At 40.1% G+C, this 23,151-nt stretch overlaps 1 protein-coding gene across 1 annotated transcript in view; it reads right to left on the minus strand.

Moving 5' to 3' along the window:
* LOC308078746 (disabled homolog 2-interacting protein-like) overlaps nt 1-23,151 on the minus strand; it is a 209,859-nt gene that overhangs the window by 164,336 nt on the left and 22,372 nt on the right. The window contains exon 2 of the mRNA XM_080420079.1: nt 12,488-12,606. Within this exon, the coding sequence (XP_080276205.1) occupies nt 12,488-12,606 (119 nt within the window). The remainder of the gene's footprint in view (nt 1-12,487; nt 12,607-23,151) is intronic.

Below are 23,151 nucleotides of genomic sequence, written 5' to 3' on the forward strand. Positions count from 1 at the left end.
TTCGCTTAACACGGCATATATACTGTATAATAGACTCTGCAGATTTGTCCTTGGGTGTCCTTTTCTCTCCCATCACTGTACAATGGCTGACACACTTCAACGGCTTCAATCTCTATGTGCACAGAGTCCAATATATATTTAAATGTCCTTACTTACAACAATATCTAGTACATTTGACAACTAATTATCAAGTTAAACACTCTGCTCAGCTCTAGTTTTTTTTCTGTCCCCCATGTCAAGAACAAAATATGGTAAACAAGCCTTTATTTATGTTTAAAGCTCCTTGCAGGCTGGAATGATTTATCTGTCGCCATTATACATCCATTTAATCATTGTTTATGTTTAAGCATAATGTCCTGGCTGGCTGTCTTCTAACTTTGAGATGGACTGCTCTTGCTATCAGTGAAGCTGTCATTATGTTATAAACTCAGTGTATTGAATATTACTGTTTAAACATTCTATACCTGATGATGGTGGTGATACAATCTCACAGATTTTTTTATATACATTTTTTGGGGCATAATCAGCCAACACTGACAGATACGACTTAAACTTTACATAGTAGATGAGCTTTTCACCTTTTTTGAGAGAGAGAGAAAGAGAGAGACAGAGAGTGGGTGAGTGGTGTAAAGTAATTAAGTACATGTACTAGTACTGTACATAAGTACAATTTTGAGGTATTTTTTACTTTATTGGAGTATTTCAAATGTTCAATACTTTTACTTCTACTCCACTACATCTCAGGCAAATATTGTACTTTTACTCCACTACAATTATTTGACAACTTTAGTCACTAGTTAGTTTACAGATATACATTATTACATTATAAAACATACATTAACCACTTTAGAGAGAGAGAAAGAGAGAGCGAGAGCGAGAGCGAGAGAGCGCGAGAGAGAGAGAGAGAGAGAGAGAGAGAGAGAGAGAGAGAGAGAGACATGGTCAGGTATGGTAGAGGTATGCATTTCGCTCCCAGGCTCCACAGTGTTTCATAATAGAAGTGTTCTGGTTTGTATTCAGATCAGGCTTTGTCATAGCAACTGTCAGCCCCACCTCACATCCTTGCATATCAACAGAGTTCATCTAAGAACTCTCTTCCTCACAGCTTGAACACACCGACCCACTCTACAATCATCTCTTACTGCAGGTTTCGTAAAAAAATAAATAATAATAAAACAGAGGGGTGGACATTTTCTTACAAAGAAAAAAATTACTCACATCCTCCGTCTCTTATTGGTGCTGAGACAAACTGCAACAGAACAGAATGATGAAAACAAAGCGGGGGCTCGAAAAAGTACTCAAATTCTTTACTTAAGTAAAAGTACCAATACTGCAATATAAAAAAAAGTACTAAAATGTTTGAAAATAGCAGATCTACAAGCTCACAACGCTTCGCGATGCGACGCGTTGTGAGCTTGTAGATCGGCTATTTTCAAATAGCCTAGGTGTAAAATAGGGCTAAAGTGGCTAAAGGTAGGGTAAGTGATTTTCTTTGGTTAAAATAAGTGTTAAATAGCTCTATATTCTGATAGTACTCATTGCTATAGTGTTTGTTCAGTAAAAGGAGTCTCCTTGTCTCTCCAGCTCTTTATAAAACAGAAAATGCATTTTCGTTTCAGTTTCAGTTTCATTTCCAATTTTATCCAATCAGGATAGAGAACTCAATCAGGATATAGATTAAACAAGTGAAATTGGAAGTGATGACACTAAGAAATGAGCTGAACAAATTGGAACTGGAACACTATAAAACTGAAGCTTAAAATGGCTACTTTCTCCTGATTGGCTGAGATTTTGACACCTACCGGAAAATGTATTTTCTGTTTATTAAAGAGCTGGAGAGACATTGAGACTCCTTTTACTGAACAAACACTCTATAGCAATGATTACTATCAGAATATAGTGCTTTAACCTTTTAACAAAATACTTTTTGTTTTAAGCAAAAAATATCACTTACCCTACCTTTAATGTATGTTTCATTACAGTATATCATAGTTTATATCTGAAAAGTAACTAGTAACTAAAGTTTTCAAGTAAATGAAGTGGAGTAAAAATACAATATTTTCCTCTGAGATGTAGTGGAGTAGAAGTAAAAGTATTGGAAATTGGAAATACTCAAGTAAAGTACAAATACCTCAAAATTGTACTTAAGTACAGTACTTAAGTAAATGTACTTAGTTACTTTCCACCACTGCTCGCAACTCACGTTTGAATGCTCCAAGTAATTTTTTTGCGACAAACAGCAGATATGACGTTTCGACCCTTTCCGTCTTCAAGTACGAAGTACTTGAGAGAGTACAATTTGGTGGTCCTTGACATGGAAGCGTTTGAGAACCACTGCTCTGACGTAGCCTATACACGATGAAAATCGACATCCAACAAAATGCTACCATACCTCTTGTCATTGTGATGAAATACATGGGTAATAGAAACATCAATGGACTGACTGGAGGCCATGGATTCACTCAGAGGGCCGGGTTAACCCATTAAGACCGGGAACAAATCTGTGTCATTTTTCTTTTTTTGGGCTATTTTTTTTAATCTTCAAAATGTGTGCAAATCTTTGAATATATATACATTTTTCAACTCAATTCTTTTTGCTTCTGTGGGTCCCTGGAACAAAATGTTTTGAAATGGGGGTCCGTGGCCAAATACATATTATTTTGGGGGTTCTTGACATGAACAAGTTTGAGAACCACCGATGTAGTAACATACGTTTTTTTTCTCCAAAAAACTGTTAGGATTTAGAAGACATTTGGTAGAATCGGCCTCAGGTCTTAATGGGTTAATTGAAACCGCACTCTACATGCGCAATATTCTGACGTTGCTTTGATATCGCCACTGTCGTCTGGAAACCCTGTATGTCCAAAACCATTACTTTTCAGGAAAAAAAAAAAAAAAAGCTGTGTTCCAGTGGATTCAATGTGGTTATTATTTAGTAACAAGTTCTTGTTAATGCTATTCATTATTTATAAAAAAAAAAACCACAGCCACTTTGAACCGCTATTTTAAAGGAATTGCGCCCCAATTATCTAATTAACTGTTGCACACCAAATGAGCTGTATAGTGTTCTTTGCGTTGCTTCCATGATGAATTGTGTGTGTCTCTGTCATGTGTCAAGCAGCTATAGCAATCCAAAGTGGAGCGTGATGATGAGGCTTATTTACATCCAGGATGCACTACAACATCACATGTCAACATGCACATTTACATAAGCTCCTTAATTAGCTTGCATTGCCGTGACTGACAGCCAGGTAATTAGGAGAGGAGGGAGAGGGGCTGGGATGGTTCCATCCACTGTATAGACCCCTCCCCCCTTCCTATGTGCATGCACGCGCACGCGCACGCGCACACACGCACACGCGCACACGCACACGCACACGCACACACACACACACACACACACACACACACAGGGTGGTACAGTCCTGGGATGGAATCACTCCAATGAGAATTATCAGCTATGTGCCATGTGTGCAAACAGCGGCTGCAATTGATGTTTATTTATTTTTAAACCTTTCTTTTACTTTTATGTTTACCTTCAAGTGTGTGTGTGTGTGTGTGTGTGTGTGTGTGTGTGTGTGTGTGTGTGTGTGTGTGTGTGTGTGTGTGTGTGTGTGTGTGTGTGTGTGTGTGTGTGTGTGTGTGTGTGTGTGTGTGTGTGTGTGTGTGTGTGTGTGTGTGTGAGCAGTGAGCACACAAAAATGCAGTTTCCAGATTGTATTCTAAAACTGTCCAAGTCCATTACATCAGAACGACAAGGACGGTTGTATTCCAACGCTGTTTTTTTCCCCTCCTTTCTTTCTTCATTTCATCCAGCAATTAGAACACCTGCTTCTACACTGCAAAAATCCTAAAGTGAGAAGTGTGAGAGTTAAATACTTTTAACTGAGTGGGTATAGGCCCTACTACCACTGTTGCCTTTGGAAGGATGGAAGGAGGGATGGAGGGAGGGATGGAGGGAAGGATGGAGGGAAGGATGGAGGGAGGCAGACGTTGGAGGAGAAGCTAAGAACCCAATTAAGAAGCAATTCTGTCAGCGAAGTGCAATCAGTCACCAGGCTTTGTGTTGTTTACAGGGACCAGGCAGGGACAATGCAAACACGCTGGATTAGGTTTGTTTGAGTTTTTCCTCTGCAGTTCACTGTCTTATATAACTTTTTTTTTACAGTGCGTGTGGGTTTTTGAAAATGACTGAGAGAGATGTCTTCTTTTTGACTGTGGGGAACTTCGTGACTGCTGCATGTGCACCGAGAGAGGAAAAGTGAGTGTGCACGTGCACGTGCACGTGCGCGTGTGCGTGTAAACATGTATTACTATAGTCTACTTGTGGTGAGAAATATCCAAATGTTTGAGTGCGCACGTGTGCGTGCGCGTGTGTGCATGTGTGCGTGTGTGCGTGTGGTGCAGACCTAGGACTTGCTCTCCCCGTTAAGTGGAGAGAGCCATTGTGACAGATTTAGCTCAAAGCCTGGGAGGGATACTTAAGATTTCACTCAGATTTCTCTCTCTAGACAAAGCTTGTCAGCAGGGGGAGAACTACTAGTACTCTACGCTTCCATTTTCACGTCAGGCTGTATATGTCTGTCTATGAGTCAGTAACGCATGTGTGTCATTTTTAAGATTTCTTTGGCTATTCAAAAATAGCAGATATACAAGCTCATAGCGCGGCACCGAAGCGTTTCGGGTGTTTTCCCCCCTTTAAATTAACCACTTTAACCCCAGCGGGGTTTGGGGAAGGCTTTCACAGAAAATAGCAGATTTGACAAAGCTCACAACGCAGTCGCAAAGCGCGATTTAGAGCTTGTAGATCTGCTACTTTTGCTGTTTTTTTTATTTGAATCATGAGAAGTAACAGTTTTGGACATATGAGGTTTCCCCCCCGACAATGACGATTATACTCATGTATATGCATAAAAACATCAATCATTTCTATTTATGTATCTATCTTAGGGGCAGCACTGGCTCAGGAGAGGTAGAGCGGCCGTCTTAGAATCAGACGGCTCCTGTGATTCAACCCCCCCCCCCCCCCCCCCGTCTCCTCGTGTCCTTGAGCAAGAACACATGTGAATGTGAATGGGTGAATGTAACGCACACTGTAAAGCGATATGGACCATGACGTGGCACCATGTACCGTTTAGCTGTCTGACTGTAATGCCAGCTTGTTCACACTTATCTCCGGTTTCTCAATTGATCACATTATTTGTCTCTTTGTCGGCTTCTGATAAAACAACTTAGAGTTGATATCGCCATTAAACTCAAGAGGAAGACAGCGTTAACATAAGTAACGTTTACACACTATCTCTTTGTATCCAGGGTGTGCAACAACATATTCTGTGATAACAATGTTAGTATGAAAGGATAACGTTGCTGTGGGTTGCTGAAGTACCATCAGCGACCAGCGGAGGGCAGTGTGAGGGCAAGTGCAAGAGAAAAAACAATACATTACACCCATGGGTCTTCAACAGGGGGTCCTCAGTGTTACTTACTTTACATTAACCTTACGTTAAACTTCATCATTTGCTGAAAATGGCTGATCTACAAGCTTGTACAGTAGCTTGTTGTGAGCTTGTAGATCGGCTGTTTTTGGTGAAGATACGTATAGGGGGAAAAAATAACCAAGTACAGAGCCAAAAGTCAAGATTTCCAAGTGATGGAGTGTTTAAGTGGTTAAAGGTCTGATGATGGTGCTTTCAAATATAAGTCTATGAAGATATCTATGAAATCTATGAAAAAGTTTAATCTGCAACACAATTTTATACAATATGAAGTGAGGGCCGGGGTCCTGCTTCATCTCTCTCTCAGCTAAGGGGTCCCTGGGCTGAAAAACGCTGAAGACCCCTCACCTAGGCCTGTCACAATTATTACATCATCGTCTAATCGCACTTATTTCATATAATCGCAATTATTTTTGCATAATCGTCATAATCGTCATAATCAATTCATGTAAAAAAATGTCATATATTAAAAAAAAAATGTCATTAATAGTGGAAATAGCCGATCTATAAGCTCAAAACGTATAGATCGGCTATTTCCACTATTAATGATTATTTTTAAGTATAAAGTAATTAAATATGTGTTATTTGTCATATCTGCCCTGTGCAACTTTTTGTTTCCGAAAGCTAAAAGAACTGTAATTTTTATTCATAATGTTCCATTAATTTTCAACGACAGAAACACAATTAAATCGTTAATCGCAATTATTTGAGTGATAATTAATCGTCAAATTAAATTTGCAGTCGTGACAGCCCTACCCTCACCCTGCATTACACGCTATGGTGAATGCTATCCTTGTGTGCAACATGTCCTTGATTCTTACCAGGACATGGATGTAAGTCATGTAACTCATGTGATTCAGACAACGACGTCATCCAATCACTTTTCTTCCGTATACCCTTTCTATCCTTCTCCCCGAAGAGTACAACACCGTTGACACTTTAATCAATAGCATATTCTTCTTCTTTGCCGCATTGTGTCATATAAAAAGCTAAATTTTTCACCTGGACTCAATACCTGTCCGTTCGCCGAAATGCCGATCCGAGATGCAATCACACGGACGAACAGCGTTTCGCTTCAGTTTACTTCAAAGTCCAGACTCCTCACAATAGACCTTTCCACGACAACCGTACTGACATAAATAGTTGTGTGATGTTACTTTTCTTTCAGGTGTTACCAGTGATACTAATGAAGGTTGTAAATGGTAAATGGTGCATTTATATAGCGGTTTTATCCAAAGCGCTTTACATAGATTGTACATTACATTCACCCATTCACACACCGATGGCGGAGGAAACCATGCAAGGCACCAACCTGCTCATCGGGAGCAATTAGGGGTTCAGTGTCTTGCTCAAGGACACTTCGACACTCACTCTGGGGGAACCACTGCTCTACAAATCCCTGAATCGAGTAGCAGTTGAAGCACCAATGCAAGCCTTTTAGTTTTTGTAGTGTTATAGTGACGCATTGTGTCACTGGAAAGATGTTGGAGGAATTAACATTACAAAATCCTCAGTGACGTCATGCCCTTGTACGTATGAAAAGAGAGGAAGGGAATCGATGTCAAGTGTGTGTGTGTGTGTGTGTGTGTGTGTGTGTGTGTGTGTGTGTGTGTGTGTGTTAGGGGTGCAAACAAAGGTGCTTTTTGCTTGAATTTGGCTCCTTTTTGCGGCTCGGGGAGCTTGAAAAATGAACGATGAAGCCTACTCTCTTCACACCTATAAGACAATTGGCAGATTTGGTCACAACCCCAATAAGTACCCATAGTACGCGTCTCAAATAATATGTCATTATGGCTACAGTGAAAAACATCTATTCATTATTCAACAGTAGCTTTATGAGCCTGTTATACACAAAAACAAAAACAGTGTTAATTTAACTCAGAAAGCGTACAGTAGCCTACTTGGTTACATTTGGCACACTCTTGAGTTACAACTGCAGTAGTTAACACTGAGGATTATTTGTTTTTACTGTGTGCACATGTTGGCTCCTCCTGAAAACTCATAACTTAACTCATAAAGAGACACTTTATTTTCACTCTATGGGAGGTCCAGTGTGCTGTTCTGGCATTAATACATTTCCTTTTATTTGCCTCTCTCTCTCTCTCTCTCTTTCTTTCTTTCTTTTTTTAACGAGTGCACGAGTCACAGCAATTATTTTTATAGTTGCAGTAGATAGGAGGTATACCCTTCCCCTCTGAAGTGTGAGCGCCGGAGATTGAGCGTGTTTTTAGATTGATGAAAAGTGGAAGGGAGAGAAAGAGAGCGTGGTCGTCTTTTACGTAAGAGCATCGAGCCTTCAAAGGCTTATAATTGCTTCTATAAGTTTCCTAAAAAGAATATAAAGACTTCTGAAAGGAAAGGATCTGTACAGAAGGCTGGGGTTGATTGATTTTTTCCAGCGGCGTAAAAGTAACACACACGCACAATTACTCAACTGACAAAAATTACACAGATGCTTAATTCCTGGTTTTAATGGGTTAACTCTATTTTATTCATTTGTTTTATTTTATAGCAAATCTACAAGCTCACTGTAGACCTGCTATTTTCAATTAACCAAAGTATAAAATAGGGCTTAAGGGGCGCCGATGGCCTAGTGGTTAAGGCATACATTACATGGGCAACTGGCGGCCGGGGGGGCCACATGCGGCCCCCACCTTCACTTAATGTGGCCCGCAGGTTAATATCGGAATACTGATATAATTACCGCTTTAATTACTTCAGTCTATATTATTAGCTTAATGACTAGTATTACAATTCTATCGTCTTTTTTATGTCCAATGTATTTGTATTACTAAATGCATTTGAAATTAAATACAAATTTTACTTTTCAGGATTCCAATAAAAAAATAGCAAAAAAAAGAAATCAGGATTCCAATTCAAAAGTAGCAAAAAAACTTTTTTTTGCTACATAGAATGGCAAAGTAAGGCATTACGAAAAAAGTTAAAATACGGAGATAAGAGGTGTCTGTCTACCCAACAGTATATGAAATGTGGCCCTCTGGAGTGAGTGTGGAAATATAGTGGCCCTCTCCATCATCAAAGTTGTCCACCCCTGGGTTAAAGGAGAGATCCGGACATTTTAAGTGTTATCTTTGATGTGTCGCTAATCACTTACCAACATTGAAAGGGACGTTGAGTTATTCCAGAGAGTCCCCTGTCGTCCAGTCTGGCGACCCCCTCCGTTGGCATAATGGGAGCCCGTGTAAGAGTGAAAATCGTCTATTATAACCGATGCAAAGTTAGTTTTTTCTAGCAGAACCTGGCGTCTGTGGAAGAAACAAGCAACCAGCGTCATCTCGTTCTGCACGAACGATAGCTCGTTCGCGACATTCAGTGCATGTTTGAGTATCATGAGACTCTTGCTTTGCAGACTTTGCATCGGTTATAATAGACGATTTTCACTCTTACACAGGCTCCCATTATGCCAACGGAGGGGGTCGCCAGACTGAACGACAGGGGACTCTCTGGAATAACTCAACGTCCCTTTCAATGTTGGTAAGTGATTAGCGACACATCAAAGATAACACTTAAAATGTCCGAATCTCTCCTTTAAGGTGTGTACTATATATAGGCTATGAAGAGAAAAAAAAGTCTTTTTATATTAATGATATATTTGTCATAAAAATCGTAGGGTTTCGCCAATTATTTGGGGGCCCACTTGTAATATCCTCACGGCCCACCAAGTTGAGAATCACTGACTTTAACCCATTAAGACCTGAGGCCGATTCTACAAATGCCTTCTAAATCAGTAGTTCTCATACTTTCAAGATGTATAAGATATATATTATATAGTATACATAGCACATGTACAAGCTTGCAGCGGGGCACAACGTGACACGCCGTGAGCTTGTATATCTGCTGTTTTTGAATATAGCCAACAAATCTAAAATGACACAGTTTTAAGTGGGTTAAGCCCAACATTGGAGAACTTCTTCTTCTTCCATTATTGTCATTTTCTTCTCAGAGGCTCGTGGCATTTTCTTGGTAATGAAAATGACTATGAGTGTTTACAGTTCACCGCCAGGCCTTCATCTCCCCTCTCATTAGTTATTGATGGAAATGTGTACCGCTAATTGCTAATTAGCTATAAATTGATGACTCACGGCAGAATTTTTCGCTTCATTAATCCATTGAGACCGGGAACGCATAGGCCTACTGTGTCATTTTAAGATTTCTTTGACTATTTTTGAGAAAAAAAAATTAAAGCGAACATTTTTAACTCAAATCTTTAATTCTGGAGGGTCCCTGGAACAAAATATTTTGAGATGGGGGTCTGCGGCCAAATACATATAATTTTGGGGGTCCTTGACATGAAGAAAGTGTGAGAACCACTGATTATAGCAACAACAAGTTTGTTTAAAAAAAACTGTTAGGATTTAGAAGACATTTTTAAAGATTTGAATTAAAACATTTCGCTTCAAAAAAATATATATATTCAAAGATTTGCACACATTTTCGTGATTTTTCAAAAAAATGTAAGATCTACAAGCTCATAGCGCGGCACTCTGAGCTTGTAGATCTGCTATTTTTTAATAGCCAAAGAAATCCTAAAATGACACAGATGCGTTCCCGGTCTTAATGGGTTAATTGACTGTTTATATGTATTGAATAAAACATGACGGGCATAAAGCTGACTGGGTTGGAAAAAGAGAGCCAGGTGACAGACAGACAGACAGACAGACAGACAGACAGACAGACAGACAGACAGACAGACAGACAGACAGACAGACAGACAGACAGACAGACAGACAGACAGACAGACAGAGTTGCTGTGCGAGTTGAGGACAGAATTATATTCAGTTGTGGGCAGGTGACGATCTATGAACTTGTAGATCGGCTATTTTTGTGTGAATAAAAGCATGAGTGTTCGTGGGCGTATACTAGGGGTGGGACGATATGGGTACCTCACGATACGATATATATCACGATATTAGGCCCACGATAACAATACATATCACGATATTCGACGATGTTCGATATATTGCGATATCACGATATTCGATATATATTGCAAGAAATTTCACCAACGATATATCACGATATCTGAAAATATCGATACATTGCGATATCACGATATATTGCATGAAAATTCACCAACGATATATCACAATAGTCCTTGTATTCAATTCATAAACACATAAAATAGCACCAAACAGTTCAAAATCATCATTACACAAATACAGAGTAGGAAAAACAACGTATCATAAACTTAAAAAAAATAAAATTAATATCGATATTTTTCGGCAGGATATCGATTATTTATCGCGGGAGAAAGTATCGCGATATATCGATATATCGATATATCGTCCCACCCCTAGCGTATACAGGTGTTAGTGAGGGTGAATAAAGTGCGTGTCTGCTTTTGTTGAGGGGTCTTCAACGTTGTTCAGGCCAAGGACCCCCTTAGCTGAGAGAGAGAAAGCATCAAAAGTAGTACTACTTTTGCTATTTTTGAATTTGAATCCTGAAAAGTAACAGTTTTGAGAGTTTCCACCCAAAAGAGACAATATACTCCATTCCCAATTCCCAAAAGCTCACTTTTTAATCCATATCCCAAATTAAAAAAGACTAAAAATATATATATATTTTTTTAACTTGCAGAAGATCCGTGAGCATTGAAACGTAGCTAATAAGGACTGTTCTGATATGAAGCATTAAACAGTGAGCTGTGAGCCTTATTCCTTTTACTAAATTAATTCACTGTACTGTAGCTTTACCGTTGGCTCAGCACCGAGATAGGCAGGCAGGGGCATGTGTGTTAAAGTGATCTGGTTTATCCTCCATTCCCACACATTTAATACATCTTTGATATCTGTTGCTAAGTGATGTCTCTTATACAGTACTTGCATAAGAGACTGAGGCACAGGATCTGACACGAAATTTTGACCTGGTGGTCAAGATTCGATTTATCCCCTGAGCAAGCAGGCAGGCTCTATTAGCTCAATTGTAAAAAAAAAAAAACATGTCAGCAGTTGTTTAGTTTTTCCTTCATTTTCCTTTCTTGTAATTATCTTTTGAAATTGCAATTGGTTGGAAGCTTGTACGGAAAATAGTCTCACTTCTTTTACAGCTGTCGAATTGTGATGTTACGATGAACTTCTTCTTATATATGTTTTTGGCACGCACGCACGCACGCACGCACACGTGGGGAAGACCCTAGGGCTGGGCACAGTGGTGGAAAAGGTACTCAAATTTGTTAGTAAAAGTATCAATACTGCAATGTAGAAATCCTCTGTTACAAGAAGAGTCCGGCATTCAAAATTTACTTGAGTAAAAGTACAAAAGTATTGGTATCAAAATGTACTTAAAGTACCAAAAGTAGAAAGTACTCATTATGCAGAATGAATGTCCCTGTAAGATGTATAAAAATCATTTGAAAAAACAGGGCTGGCCCTAGGATTTTCGTGGCCCTAGGCAAGATTTTTTGGGGTGGCCCCCTCCCAAACACCCCCATTATAAAATCATGATGTCATTTTTATTGCATACTAAAATAATAACGCTAGTTGTTGGATAGGAGATACATGACATAATTACAATATGAAAGTATTTTTTTTTTGTGTGTGGCCCCCCTAGTGGTTGTGGCCCCCCTAGTGGTTGTGGCCCTAAGCGACCGCTTATATTGCTTATAGCAGCGGCCGGCCCTGTGAAAATAGCACATCTACAAGCTCGCGACGCATTGTGAGCTTGTAGATCGGCTATTTTCAAATGACCGAAATGTATATAGGGCTGAAGTGGGTAATGTGTGTTTTGTAATAATAATCCAAATCTACAAAGTTTTCAAATAAATGTAGTGGAGTAAAAGTACAATATTTGCCTCTGAGATGAGTAGTGGAGTAGAAATAAAAAATATTGGAAATTGGAAATACTCAAGTAAAGTACAAATACCTCAAAATTGTACTTGAGTACCAACAGTACTCAAGTAAATGTACTTAGTTACTTTCCACCACTGACGGTATACAGTACGATACAGGCAGCACACTCACAGTACTCACGGTGACTCTGAACGGCGTGGAGGAGGAGGAGGACACGGACTCCATGTTGGCCGCGGTGGTCTTATCCGACGAGCTGCCTGGCATGCTGCGCCGCCGGCCCGCCCGCTCTGGAGGAGAGTCTGCACACACACACACACACACACACACATGGAAAGATTGATGAGAATAAGTAGAATGCAACAACAACAACTTAACCCTTTAAGACCTGAAGCCGATTCTACATGTCTCCTAAATCTCAACAGTTTTCTGAAAAACGTATGTTTCTATATCAGTGGTTCTCAAACTTTTTCATGTCAAGGACCCCCAAAATGATATGTATTTGGCCGCGGACCCCCATAAAAATATTTTGTTCCAGGGACCCCCCAGAAGCAAAGATTTGAGTTAAAAATATTCGCTTTAAAAATATATGTATTCAAAGATTTGCACACATTTTCCCGATTTTTCAAAAATAGCAGATCTACAAGCTCGTAGCGCGGCACTCGGTGCCGTGCTATGAGCTTGTATATCTGCTATTTTTGAATAGCCAAAATGGAAAATAAAGCTTTTTAGCTCAAAACTAAAAATGACACAGTTCCAGGTCTTAATGGGTTAATCAAATATTTTTCACTACAGAGGGCCATATTGCATAATACTGTCTCTCTGAATTGTAACTTTTTTCACCATTCACACAAAAGTAGCAAAAATAGCCGATCTACAAGCTCAAAGTTTTGAGCTTGCAGATCTGCTATTTTTTTTTGCCATTTTTCAATTGGAATCCAGATTTTTCTGTGCTATTTTTGAATTGGAATCCTGAAAAGTAACATTTTTATTTAATTTCAAATGCATTTAGTTATACTTATATACATTTTATGAACTTCAATACAAATACATTGGACATAAAAAAGACAATATAATTTTAATACTAGTCATTAAGCTACTAATATAGATTTAGTAATTAAAGCGGGTCATGTTTGCATGTTTGGAATTGTAACAAGTGAAATCAATAATATATCAGTATTCCTTTATTAAGCTGCGGGCCGCAATAAGTGAAGGTGGGGGCCGCATGTGGCCCCCGGGCCGCCAGTTGCCCGTGTATCTTCTAACTTTTTTGTGTTTTTTTCGCAAAAGTGATCATACTACAACACAGTCACACAAAAGCATCAAAAGTAGCAGATCTACAAGCTCGAAACGCGACGCGAAGCGACGCGTTTTGAGCCTGTATATCTGCTACTTTAGCTGTTTTGGAGTTTGAATCGTGAAAAGTAACTGTTTTGGACAGGTTTCTACCCGACAGAGACGATATGACACTGGAGTCTACATGATCAAGGGAGAAAGCATCACTCCATATCATCCATGCCCTTATATCAATCAATTAGTACTTTAATTAGTACGTTGTGCCGATGTGGACACTGGACAGGTTCACCACAAAGACACTCAGCAAGAGTCCCTGAGGCCATCAGAGCCCTGAACAAAGGACAACAAGAACAAAAGCAAAAAACTACAAATGCCTTCAATCTGTAAACTACAGAGCATAATGTACTTACTTTTAGTTTTTCTGTTTTCAAACTGTTTTTATGATGTTTTACTGTATAGTAGTGTATATCTGTCTGTCATTAAATGTCTATGAATTGCAAACGACCCCAAAAGAAACGAGCCATAGGCTTTCTTGGGTTTTAAATCCTCCTAGCTGACCTTGTATTGAACTGCACTTTCATGTGTTTTTTTTTCCTGCAAACAGCAAATAAAGTATTCAATCAATCAAAATTCAATCAATCATACACACCAACCTTGTTTCTCCTTTTTTTGGGACAAAACCTCCTGCACATATTGTGCTTTGCAGATGTACTGGTAGTCTTGTACTGTACTTGTACTGTACTTTTTAATATTTATTCTATATATCTGGTTGTTAAATTATTCTGTCTGTCCTATTCTATACAGTACAATCCCCATTGCTGCTGCTGACACCAACATTTTCTCTGCTTGTACGAGTGAGACACTAAATAAACCCCTTTGACTCTTGAATCTAAGTCATTTTATACATTGGACGACGAGTCTAATCCAACTTTGTTCTTTGTCCATTTCTGGTTTTCCCACTGGCACAGTGTTCTGGACAAAATCCTCTGATCTTATCAGAGTCTGTGATCAATCTCTCTCTCTCTCTCTCTCTCTCTCTCTCTCTCTCTCTCTCTCTCTCTCCCCCTCTCCCCCTCTCCCCCTCCCTCTCTCTCTCTCTCTCTCTCTCTCTCTCTCTCTCTCTGGAAGTCTGTGTCATGTTTTGTTTATACCCTGGCACGCAGTAATGGCATCAGATGTGTGTGTGTGTGTGTGTGTGTGTGTGTGTGTGTGTGGGTGGGTGTGGGTGTGGGTGTGGGTGTGGGTGTGTGTGTGTGTGTGTGTGTGTGTGTGTGTGTGTGTGTGTGTGTGTGTGTGTGTGTGTGTGTGTGTGTGTGTACTGTATGTGTGTTTGTGTCAGATCTAGGCTTCTCCAGGAGGAATGCCAGTGATGCTAAGCATGCCTGTCCACACAGGTATCAGATAGTCATTACAGATAGCTGGCTCACACACAACAGGTTCTCAAAGACTATCATCATTTAGCTGCAGTGAGTTGAACTGAAATAACTCTTGGGTAGGAATTTACAGTAAAATGTACAAATATGATATACTGTCACCAGTGTTTTAAGACACTGATATTTTTGGGACAATGACAGTCATTCCACTTGACTACAGCCAGTGGTGGAAAGTATCTAAGTACATTTACTCAAGTACTGTACTTAAGTACAATTTTGAGGTATTTGTACTTTACTTGAGTATTTCCAATTTCCAATACTTTTACTTCTACTCCACTACATCTCAGAGGCAAATATTGTACTTATATTGTAATTTTACTCCACTACATTTACTTGAAAACCTTAGTTACTAGTTACTTTTCAGATATAAACTATGATATAATGAAACATACATTAACCACTTTAGCCCTATTTTATACCTAGGAAAATAGCCGATGTACAAGATACAAAATAGATACAAAATAGCAGATCTACAAGCTCACAACGCGTCGCGATGCGACGCATTGTGAGCTTGTAGATCTGCTATTTTCAGATATTTAGTACTTTTACTTTTGGTACTTTAATTACATTTTGATGCCAATACTTTTGTACTTTTACTCAAGTAAATTCTTTATTCTGGACTTTTACTTCATTATAAAGGGTCCCAAGAGAAATTATACATTTCGTTGCTGTCGGGGTGGAAACCTTGTATGTCCAAAACTGTGACTTTTCAGGATTCAAATAAAAAAAAAACACAGCAAAAGTAGCATATCTACAAGCTCAGAACGCATCGCTTACGGATCTATTTTGATGCTTTTGTGTGACGCTACGTAGTATGATCAAGTAGGGCGTTAATTTACGGGACAAAAAAACACACAAAAAGTTAAAACATGGAGATAACAGGTTTCTGCCCGACAGAAACACTATATTCTGTATTTTATATATATATTTTTAAATAGTGAAAATAGCCAGCTTGTGAGATTGTAGATATGCAATTATGTGTACTACTTTTGTGCGACACTCTTGTATGATGAAGTATAGGGCATTAATGTTTGAAAAAGAAAACATCAAAAGTTGAAAAATGGAGATACTGTACAAGGTTTCTGCCTAACACTAATGCATCCTGGGGCTGCAGACAAAAAGGTAAGGATTCGTTGTTTTAACCTATTAGCCGCTCATACTCTTTATTGTACTTCAAATAGTGAAAATAGTGAAAATAGTGAGCTTGTAGATCTTCTATTTTCACCACACGACTGCCCTATTTTCGCTAAATGTTCACTCATTTTCACCGAATGCTCGCCTATTATATAACATTCCCAGAATATGGATGCTAGGGTTCATGACACACACACACACACACACACGCGCACACGCACACGCACACTTCACAGCAACATCAAAACAAAACAACACAACACACGAACACAACTGACATTGATGTAGAGCAGACGTCTCTGGAAGCAGAACTCAGACCTCTGTAAACAGTGATTCATTATTTATACTGTCTGATCTACAGGCTCATATACAGTACAGGCTGCATGGCTATTTGACATATATCGTTGCTGTCAGATCTACAAGCTCACAACGCCTTGTGAGCTTGTAGATAGAAAATAGCTTGTAAATAGCTATTTTCACTATTTAAAGGACAACTTTGGTTTTTAACTAATAACAACAAGGGTTATTTCATTAGTTTGTAATGATAATAATTAAAAGATGAGTGTTAAAAAAAATCATGTATTGCTTTCTATCGTCATAGTGATTTTAGTGATTTTAAACTGGGGGGCGGGGGCATTCGGTCCATTGGTAAATAGTCATGAACGCAGCCTCCGATTTCCGTGAAACTTTGTACGCACATCCCCACCAGGCCAAGGAAGAAATGCCACGCTACATTTTTCAAATCAGCCTCATGGTGGCGCTGTAACAGGCAGATTCACGTTTTGGCCTATAACTCTTGAACTGTATAGTTAAGTGTATAGTTATTATCATTACAAACTAATAAAATAACCCTTGTTGTGAAAAAACTAAGTTGTCCTTTAAGCCATTCAATCCGGGAACGCATCTGTGTCATTTTAGATTTTAGCTATAACCATTATTTTATACTTTGGGCTATTCAAAAATAGCAGATATACAAGCTCATAGCGCGGCACCGAGTGCCGCGCTATGAGCTTGTAGATCTGCTATTTTTTGAAAAATCGTGAAACTTTGTGCAAATCTTTGAATATATATATTTTGAAAGCGTAACTAACATTTTTGGAGTCCCTTGGAACAAAATATTTTGAGATGGGGGTCGGCAGCCAAATACATATCATTTTGGGGGTCCTTGACATGAAAAAGTTTGAGCACCACTGATATATATAGCAACATAAGTTGTTCAGAAAACTGTTAGGATTTAGAAGACATTTTTAGTTCCCGGATTGAATGGGGTAATAAAACAAAAAAAATAAAAAAATAAATAAAGCAATGGTATTGGACATACAAGGTTTCCACGATATGAGAGTTGCAGCATCCCTGTCATGTGGCCTCGTGGCCTGAAGCGATGTTCGAGAGGATTTAGCAGAGATGTAAGGCTGACTAAACACACAGGATACTAATGGAATTAATTCAAAGGGAGTGTGTGGGAGTATACGGCTTCTAAAGAGGATATTTTACTGTATGAGACTAATCTTCCCTTACAGCATTGACACACACACACACACACACACACACACACACACACACACACACACACACACACACACACACGCACACACACACGTTTTATAAATAAAACAGTATTTTGCCTAAGTTATACGTTGCAGCACGACACGTTGCAAACTTGGAGATTGGCTAGTTTGATTGACTGAATACTTTATTAACAAGTTTTGGCACGTGACACGGCACACAACTACAGTAAACGCAGCATTAAAGGAGTAGTTCACCCAAAAAATTACTTATTTTATATCAAAATTACACACCCCATGAAGCATTGAATTCATGGAGATTTTTTTTGTCGCATTCCTACAGTAAGTCAATAATTTGATTACTGGCGGAAAGATGCTAATGTATCCGGTAGGAGACTCAAAGTAGACTCTTTGAGTCTCCTACCGGATATACACACACACTCAGGAACGCGTCAAAAACTAAAACATCTCCTCTCCATGAATTCAAGGCTTCATGGGGTGTGTAATTGATAGAAAATAAGGCTCAACTCTTTAAGTAGTTGGTTTGGAGAGGTTAAACTTAACCTCTATCCAAACCCTACCCTGAATCCTTTCCAAATTGTAAACTTAACATAAAAAACAACCATTTCTCTTCAGAGGACCATCATGAAAACCTGGTTCTCACAATATGAATGTCTTAAATTATACTATAGACTTGTGGGAGACATTTGGGCCTCGCGAGTATAGCAACATCAAGTACACATCACAAACACACACACACACACACACACACACACACACACACACACACACGCACACACACACGCACAATACGTGCACGAAGGCCTACTACCGAGTCTGTTAGCTTTTCAAACTCAACTGTGCTAAATTAACTGTCTGCTAGTTTAACAAGCCTGTCGACTGCATTAGTACAACACAGTGTAATTGAACACGCACACACACACGCACACACGCGCACACACACACACACACACACACACAGCATTTAGTACACAGCTTAATTGAAAAAGGACGGGAGGAATTACACATCCCGCTGTGGTGGCCAGGCAGGAGGGTGTACTAGCTGGCTCCCATCCCAGCCCACCAGGACGTCAAATTAACACTAACACACACACACACACACACACACACACACACACACACACACACACACACACACACACACACACACACACACACACACACACACACACACACACACACACACACACACACACACACACACACACACACACACACACACACTTCACAGCAACAGCAAAACAACAACACGACACACAAAAAACGACTGACGGTTGATGTAGAGCAGACGTCGTCTCTCGAACCCGAAATCAGACCTTCTGTAAACAGTGATTCATTATTTATACTGCGTGCCAATAGGCTCTGTGCACAGTCAGCAGCCATATTGGGCCTCTTCCTTACTTCCTACACAGGTCTTCTACCAATGATACTAAAGAATGCTCTGTTCCATTCTGGTCAAACAGAGTCAGGGGGCTGATATTGTCCATGGTTTGGCTCACTGGAAACACTGCTAGTGGGTCTCAAAAAGTGTGGTCCAGGTACCCTCATGGTTCCTTGAGGGGGTTCCAAATGGCCCCCTTACGGGAGAGTAACTCTGAGAGTGTACAAATGGAACCAAATGGACCCTTGCGGGTCCATTTGGTTCCATTTGTACACTCTCAGAGTTACGGGGGATTCCTTGAAATTAAACGGTTTGAGAACCACTGTGCTACACTAAATGGAAGTCAACACCTGTGTTGACTTCCATTTAGTCAAGGAAAATGGAAGGAAGTAAGGAAGAGGCCCAATTTCTTTCCAATATGGCTGCTGTGCAGAGAGCCTATTGATGAGCGTTGAAGGTATTAGTTGGATTTGAATCATTTTAAAGGAGGAGTTCACCCAAAAAATGACTTATTTTCTATCAATTGCACACCCTATGAAGCCTTGAATCCATGGATTATTTTTAGTTTTTGTCGCATTCCTAAGCTAATAATTTGATTCCCGTCTCCTACCGGCTAATGTATCCGGTAGGAGACACAAAGTAGATTATTTGTGTCTCCTACCGGAAATACACACGGTCATCAAATTATTGTCTTAGGAATGCCACAAAAACAAAAATAAATCCATGAAATCAAGGCTTCATGGGGTGTGTAATTGATAGAAAATAAGTTATTTTTTGGGTGAACTCCTCCTTTAACCAAAATAACAAAAAAATTGAATTGTGTTCAACATGGAGTTTGAAGTTGAATAGGATTATATAGGAGGGGAGGGGGGAGGGCATGTCTGATCAAATGTAGGCTATATCAAATACTATACTGTATAAAAAAAAAAACGAAAAACTTAGTATTAAAGGTGGTGTACAGTAATTGATATTTAGTGTTTGTTCAGTACCAGCTCTTACGTAAACAGAAAATACTGTTCTGTGTTGGGATACCAACTGTATCCAATCAGGAGAGAGATTTTAATAGAGTTTTAATTTGATCGTGTTCCAGTTCCAAAATGATGTCTGTTCATTTCTGTTTTTGTTTCCTCCCTTTCAATTTCACCTGTTTATTCTGTGTCCTTTTTCTTTTTTTATCGTGGAAAATGTGTGCACATTTTTGAATATATGTTTTAAAGCGAACATTTTTAACTTGGTCCCTGGAACAACATACTTTGAGATGGGAGTCCGCCAAATACATATCAGTTTGGTGGTCCTTGACATGGAAAAGTTGAAGCACCACTGATATAGCAACATACTGTTAGGATTTAGAAAACTTTAGAAAAAACATTTTCATTTTCTTCTGCTATTCTTCAATAGCAGATCTACAAGCTCATAGCGCGGCACTCGGTGCCGCGCTATGAGCTTGTAGATCTGCTATTTTTGAATAGCCAAAGACATCTAAAGTGACACAAATGCGTTTGCGGATTGAATGGGTCAAATAAAGAGCTGTTGAGACGGACCATACCCCCCTGTTACTGAACAAACACTCAATAATGATTACTATCAGAACATGGAGCTATTTAAACCTTATTTTTAAAGTCTAAATATCACTTGTACGCCCCCTTCAATTGAACTCAGAAGAGTGTCCTCTCCTCTGTGTTTGTGCACTCCTCCTCACAGTTAATTACAGTGTCATCTGGGTGTTGTGTGATGTACCTGTGCTGTGCGCCCGAGGGCTGGGGGGGTGTTGTAAACATTTAGCAGACAACAGTAGATTTAAAGGTCAGTCTGAGGGGAAACAGACAGCAGCTGTTGTGTGGAACAGTGTAGCAGTGTGTGTGTGTATAGTGTGTGTGTGTGTGTGTGTGTGTGTGTGTGTGTGTGTGTGTGTGTGCATGCGTGGACGCAGATTCTTTTTATTTTGCCGTTGGGTCAACCGTCCGAACGGCATGTTCCCAGTGGGTGCTCGCTGTCTCCCGCGGGTGCTCGAGCACCCACAGGATTGGTGCCGTATGTGTGTGTGTGTGTGCGCGCTCGCGTATGTGTGTGTGTGTGTGTTCAGGATCTTCTTCACACCATCTGCTGTAAAGATCCCCCTGAGACCTCATCTTCATACTCAAACTTCCTTCTTTAATCTTTATTACATCATAAGATCATTTTCCTTTTCTTCTCTTCTATCCCATCTCCCTATTATTTACCTCTTCCACCCCCTCCTATTAATATCTCTCCTCTCCTCTCCTCTCCTCTCCTCTCCTCTCCTCTCCTCTCCTCTCCTCTCCTCTCCTCTCCTCTCCTCTCCTCTCCTCTCCTCTCCTCTCCTCTCCTCTCCTACTATCTTGCTTCAGCCCCATAGTTACAGTAGCTAATGCGAACCTTATAGACGGGACAGGCACCTGTGTGTGTGTGTGTGTGTGTGTGTGTGTGTGTGTGTGTGTGTGTGTGTGTGTGTGTGTGTGTGTGTGTGTGTGTGTGTGTGTGTGTGTGTGTGCGCGTGCGTGCGTGCATGCATGCGTGCGTGCATGCATGCGAGAAAGAGCAAACGAGCATGCATGTGTGTGTGTGTGTGTGTGTGAGTGTGTGTGTGTGTTTACAAGCATGTGCATAACATGCATACGTGAGTGTGTGTGCATGCAGTACAGTACAGTATGTATAGATGTGTGCTGTGTGTCCTTGTCTGGCTAAGAGAGATAAGGGGAGTGTGAGGAATGTCTGTGTGATCAAACAATGGCAATGAAAACACTGGTCACCAAACAATGATAAACCACAGCTGAAATAGTCACAGTCACAACTGTGTGTGTGTGTGTGTGTGTGTGTGTGTGTGTGTGTGTGTGTGTGTGTGTGTGTGTGTGTGTGCATGTGTGTGTGCGTGCGTGTGTGTGTGCGTGCGTGCGTGCGTGCGTGCGTGCGTGCGTGTGTGTGTGTGCATCCATGCCACCACATGTCACATACATGCCGCTGTTACTAGGTAGCTTGCCGTAAACGCCAAAACTTCCACCACACAAGATCAGTGGCCGTTTTCACATGAGGTGAATTTCAAAATTTCCACTATACTTCCTGCACGGCTTAAGTAATTTTTGGGGTGAACTACACTTTAATTATATTAAATGACCGCTAAGTATTTTACTGTGTGGTAGCCCCTACCCCTCCTTCATTAGAACCCCGTCGTAAACAGACGTCTCTCCCGCATGTCTAGTCATCGTCTCTGTCTGTCTGCCACTCACTGATACGCCCACCTGATACGTCTACTGTTCCCACGGCAACGCAGACAACCTGCCACACAACCCTCGCCCCTCCCTCTCCCAACTTTGAGAGAGAGAGAGAGAGAGAGAGAGAGAGAGAGAGAGTTCTAAAAATTCTTATTCCATGGCTGTCCTGGTTGCCACAGTCACCTGAGAACAGTAGATTTTGAGACAGAGATTTGAAAACCCAGCTGTGCTTGTACTGTATGTATGTATGTATGCATGTATTTATGTTGTATGTATGAATTTGTGTGTACAGTATGTATTTGTAATCCTGCACTATGTCCATCCATCTATATGGTGATGTCCATCCACTATATCCAATATCTGCCTACTGTATCAGTCAGTCAGTCAGTCAGTCAGTCAGTCAGTCAGTCAGTCAGTCAGTCAGTCAGTCAGTCAGTCAGTCAGTATGTATGTCTGTCAACTCAAATTATGTTTATTTTGAAATAGATTTCAGCACAGAACAGATGTCTTCTATAGCAGCACATATAATACTTCCTCATTACGTGGCTGTGTTTGTAACCATGGTCCAACAGCAGAACCATATGGTTCTGTGTTTCTGACCAGACAGGTTATGGAGAACTGCTGTCAAAAGTCAGAGGTTTAGTGGTGATTCCCTGTACCGTACACACACACACACACACACACACACACACACAAAAAGAACTTATGGACTGAAATCTGAAATATTCATGAATTTAAATAAAAATACCACCATCTTTATTGCCACACTAGTGGAGGAGCTATAAGTCAGTTGGCTGGTTCCGTCCCTCCGTCACACACTTTAGACCCAAACAACACACCTTGAAAACTG

Source organism: Gymnoscopelus braueri (assembly GCF_963280865.1).
Source record: "Gymnoscopelus braueri genome assembly, chromosome: 22".
In the NCBI taxonomy this organism is placed as follows: Eukaryota; Metazoa; Chordata; class Actinopteri; order Myctophiformes; family Myctophidae; genus Gymnoscopelus; species Gymnoscopelus braueri.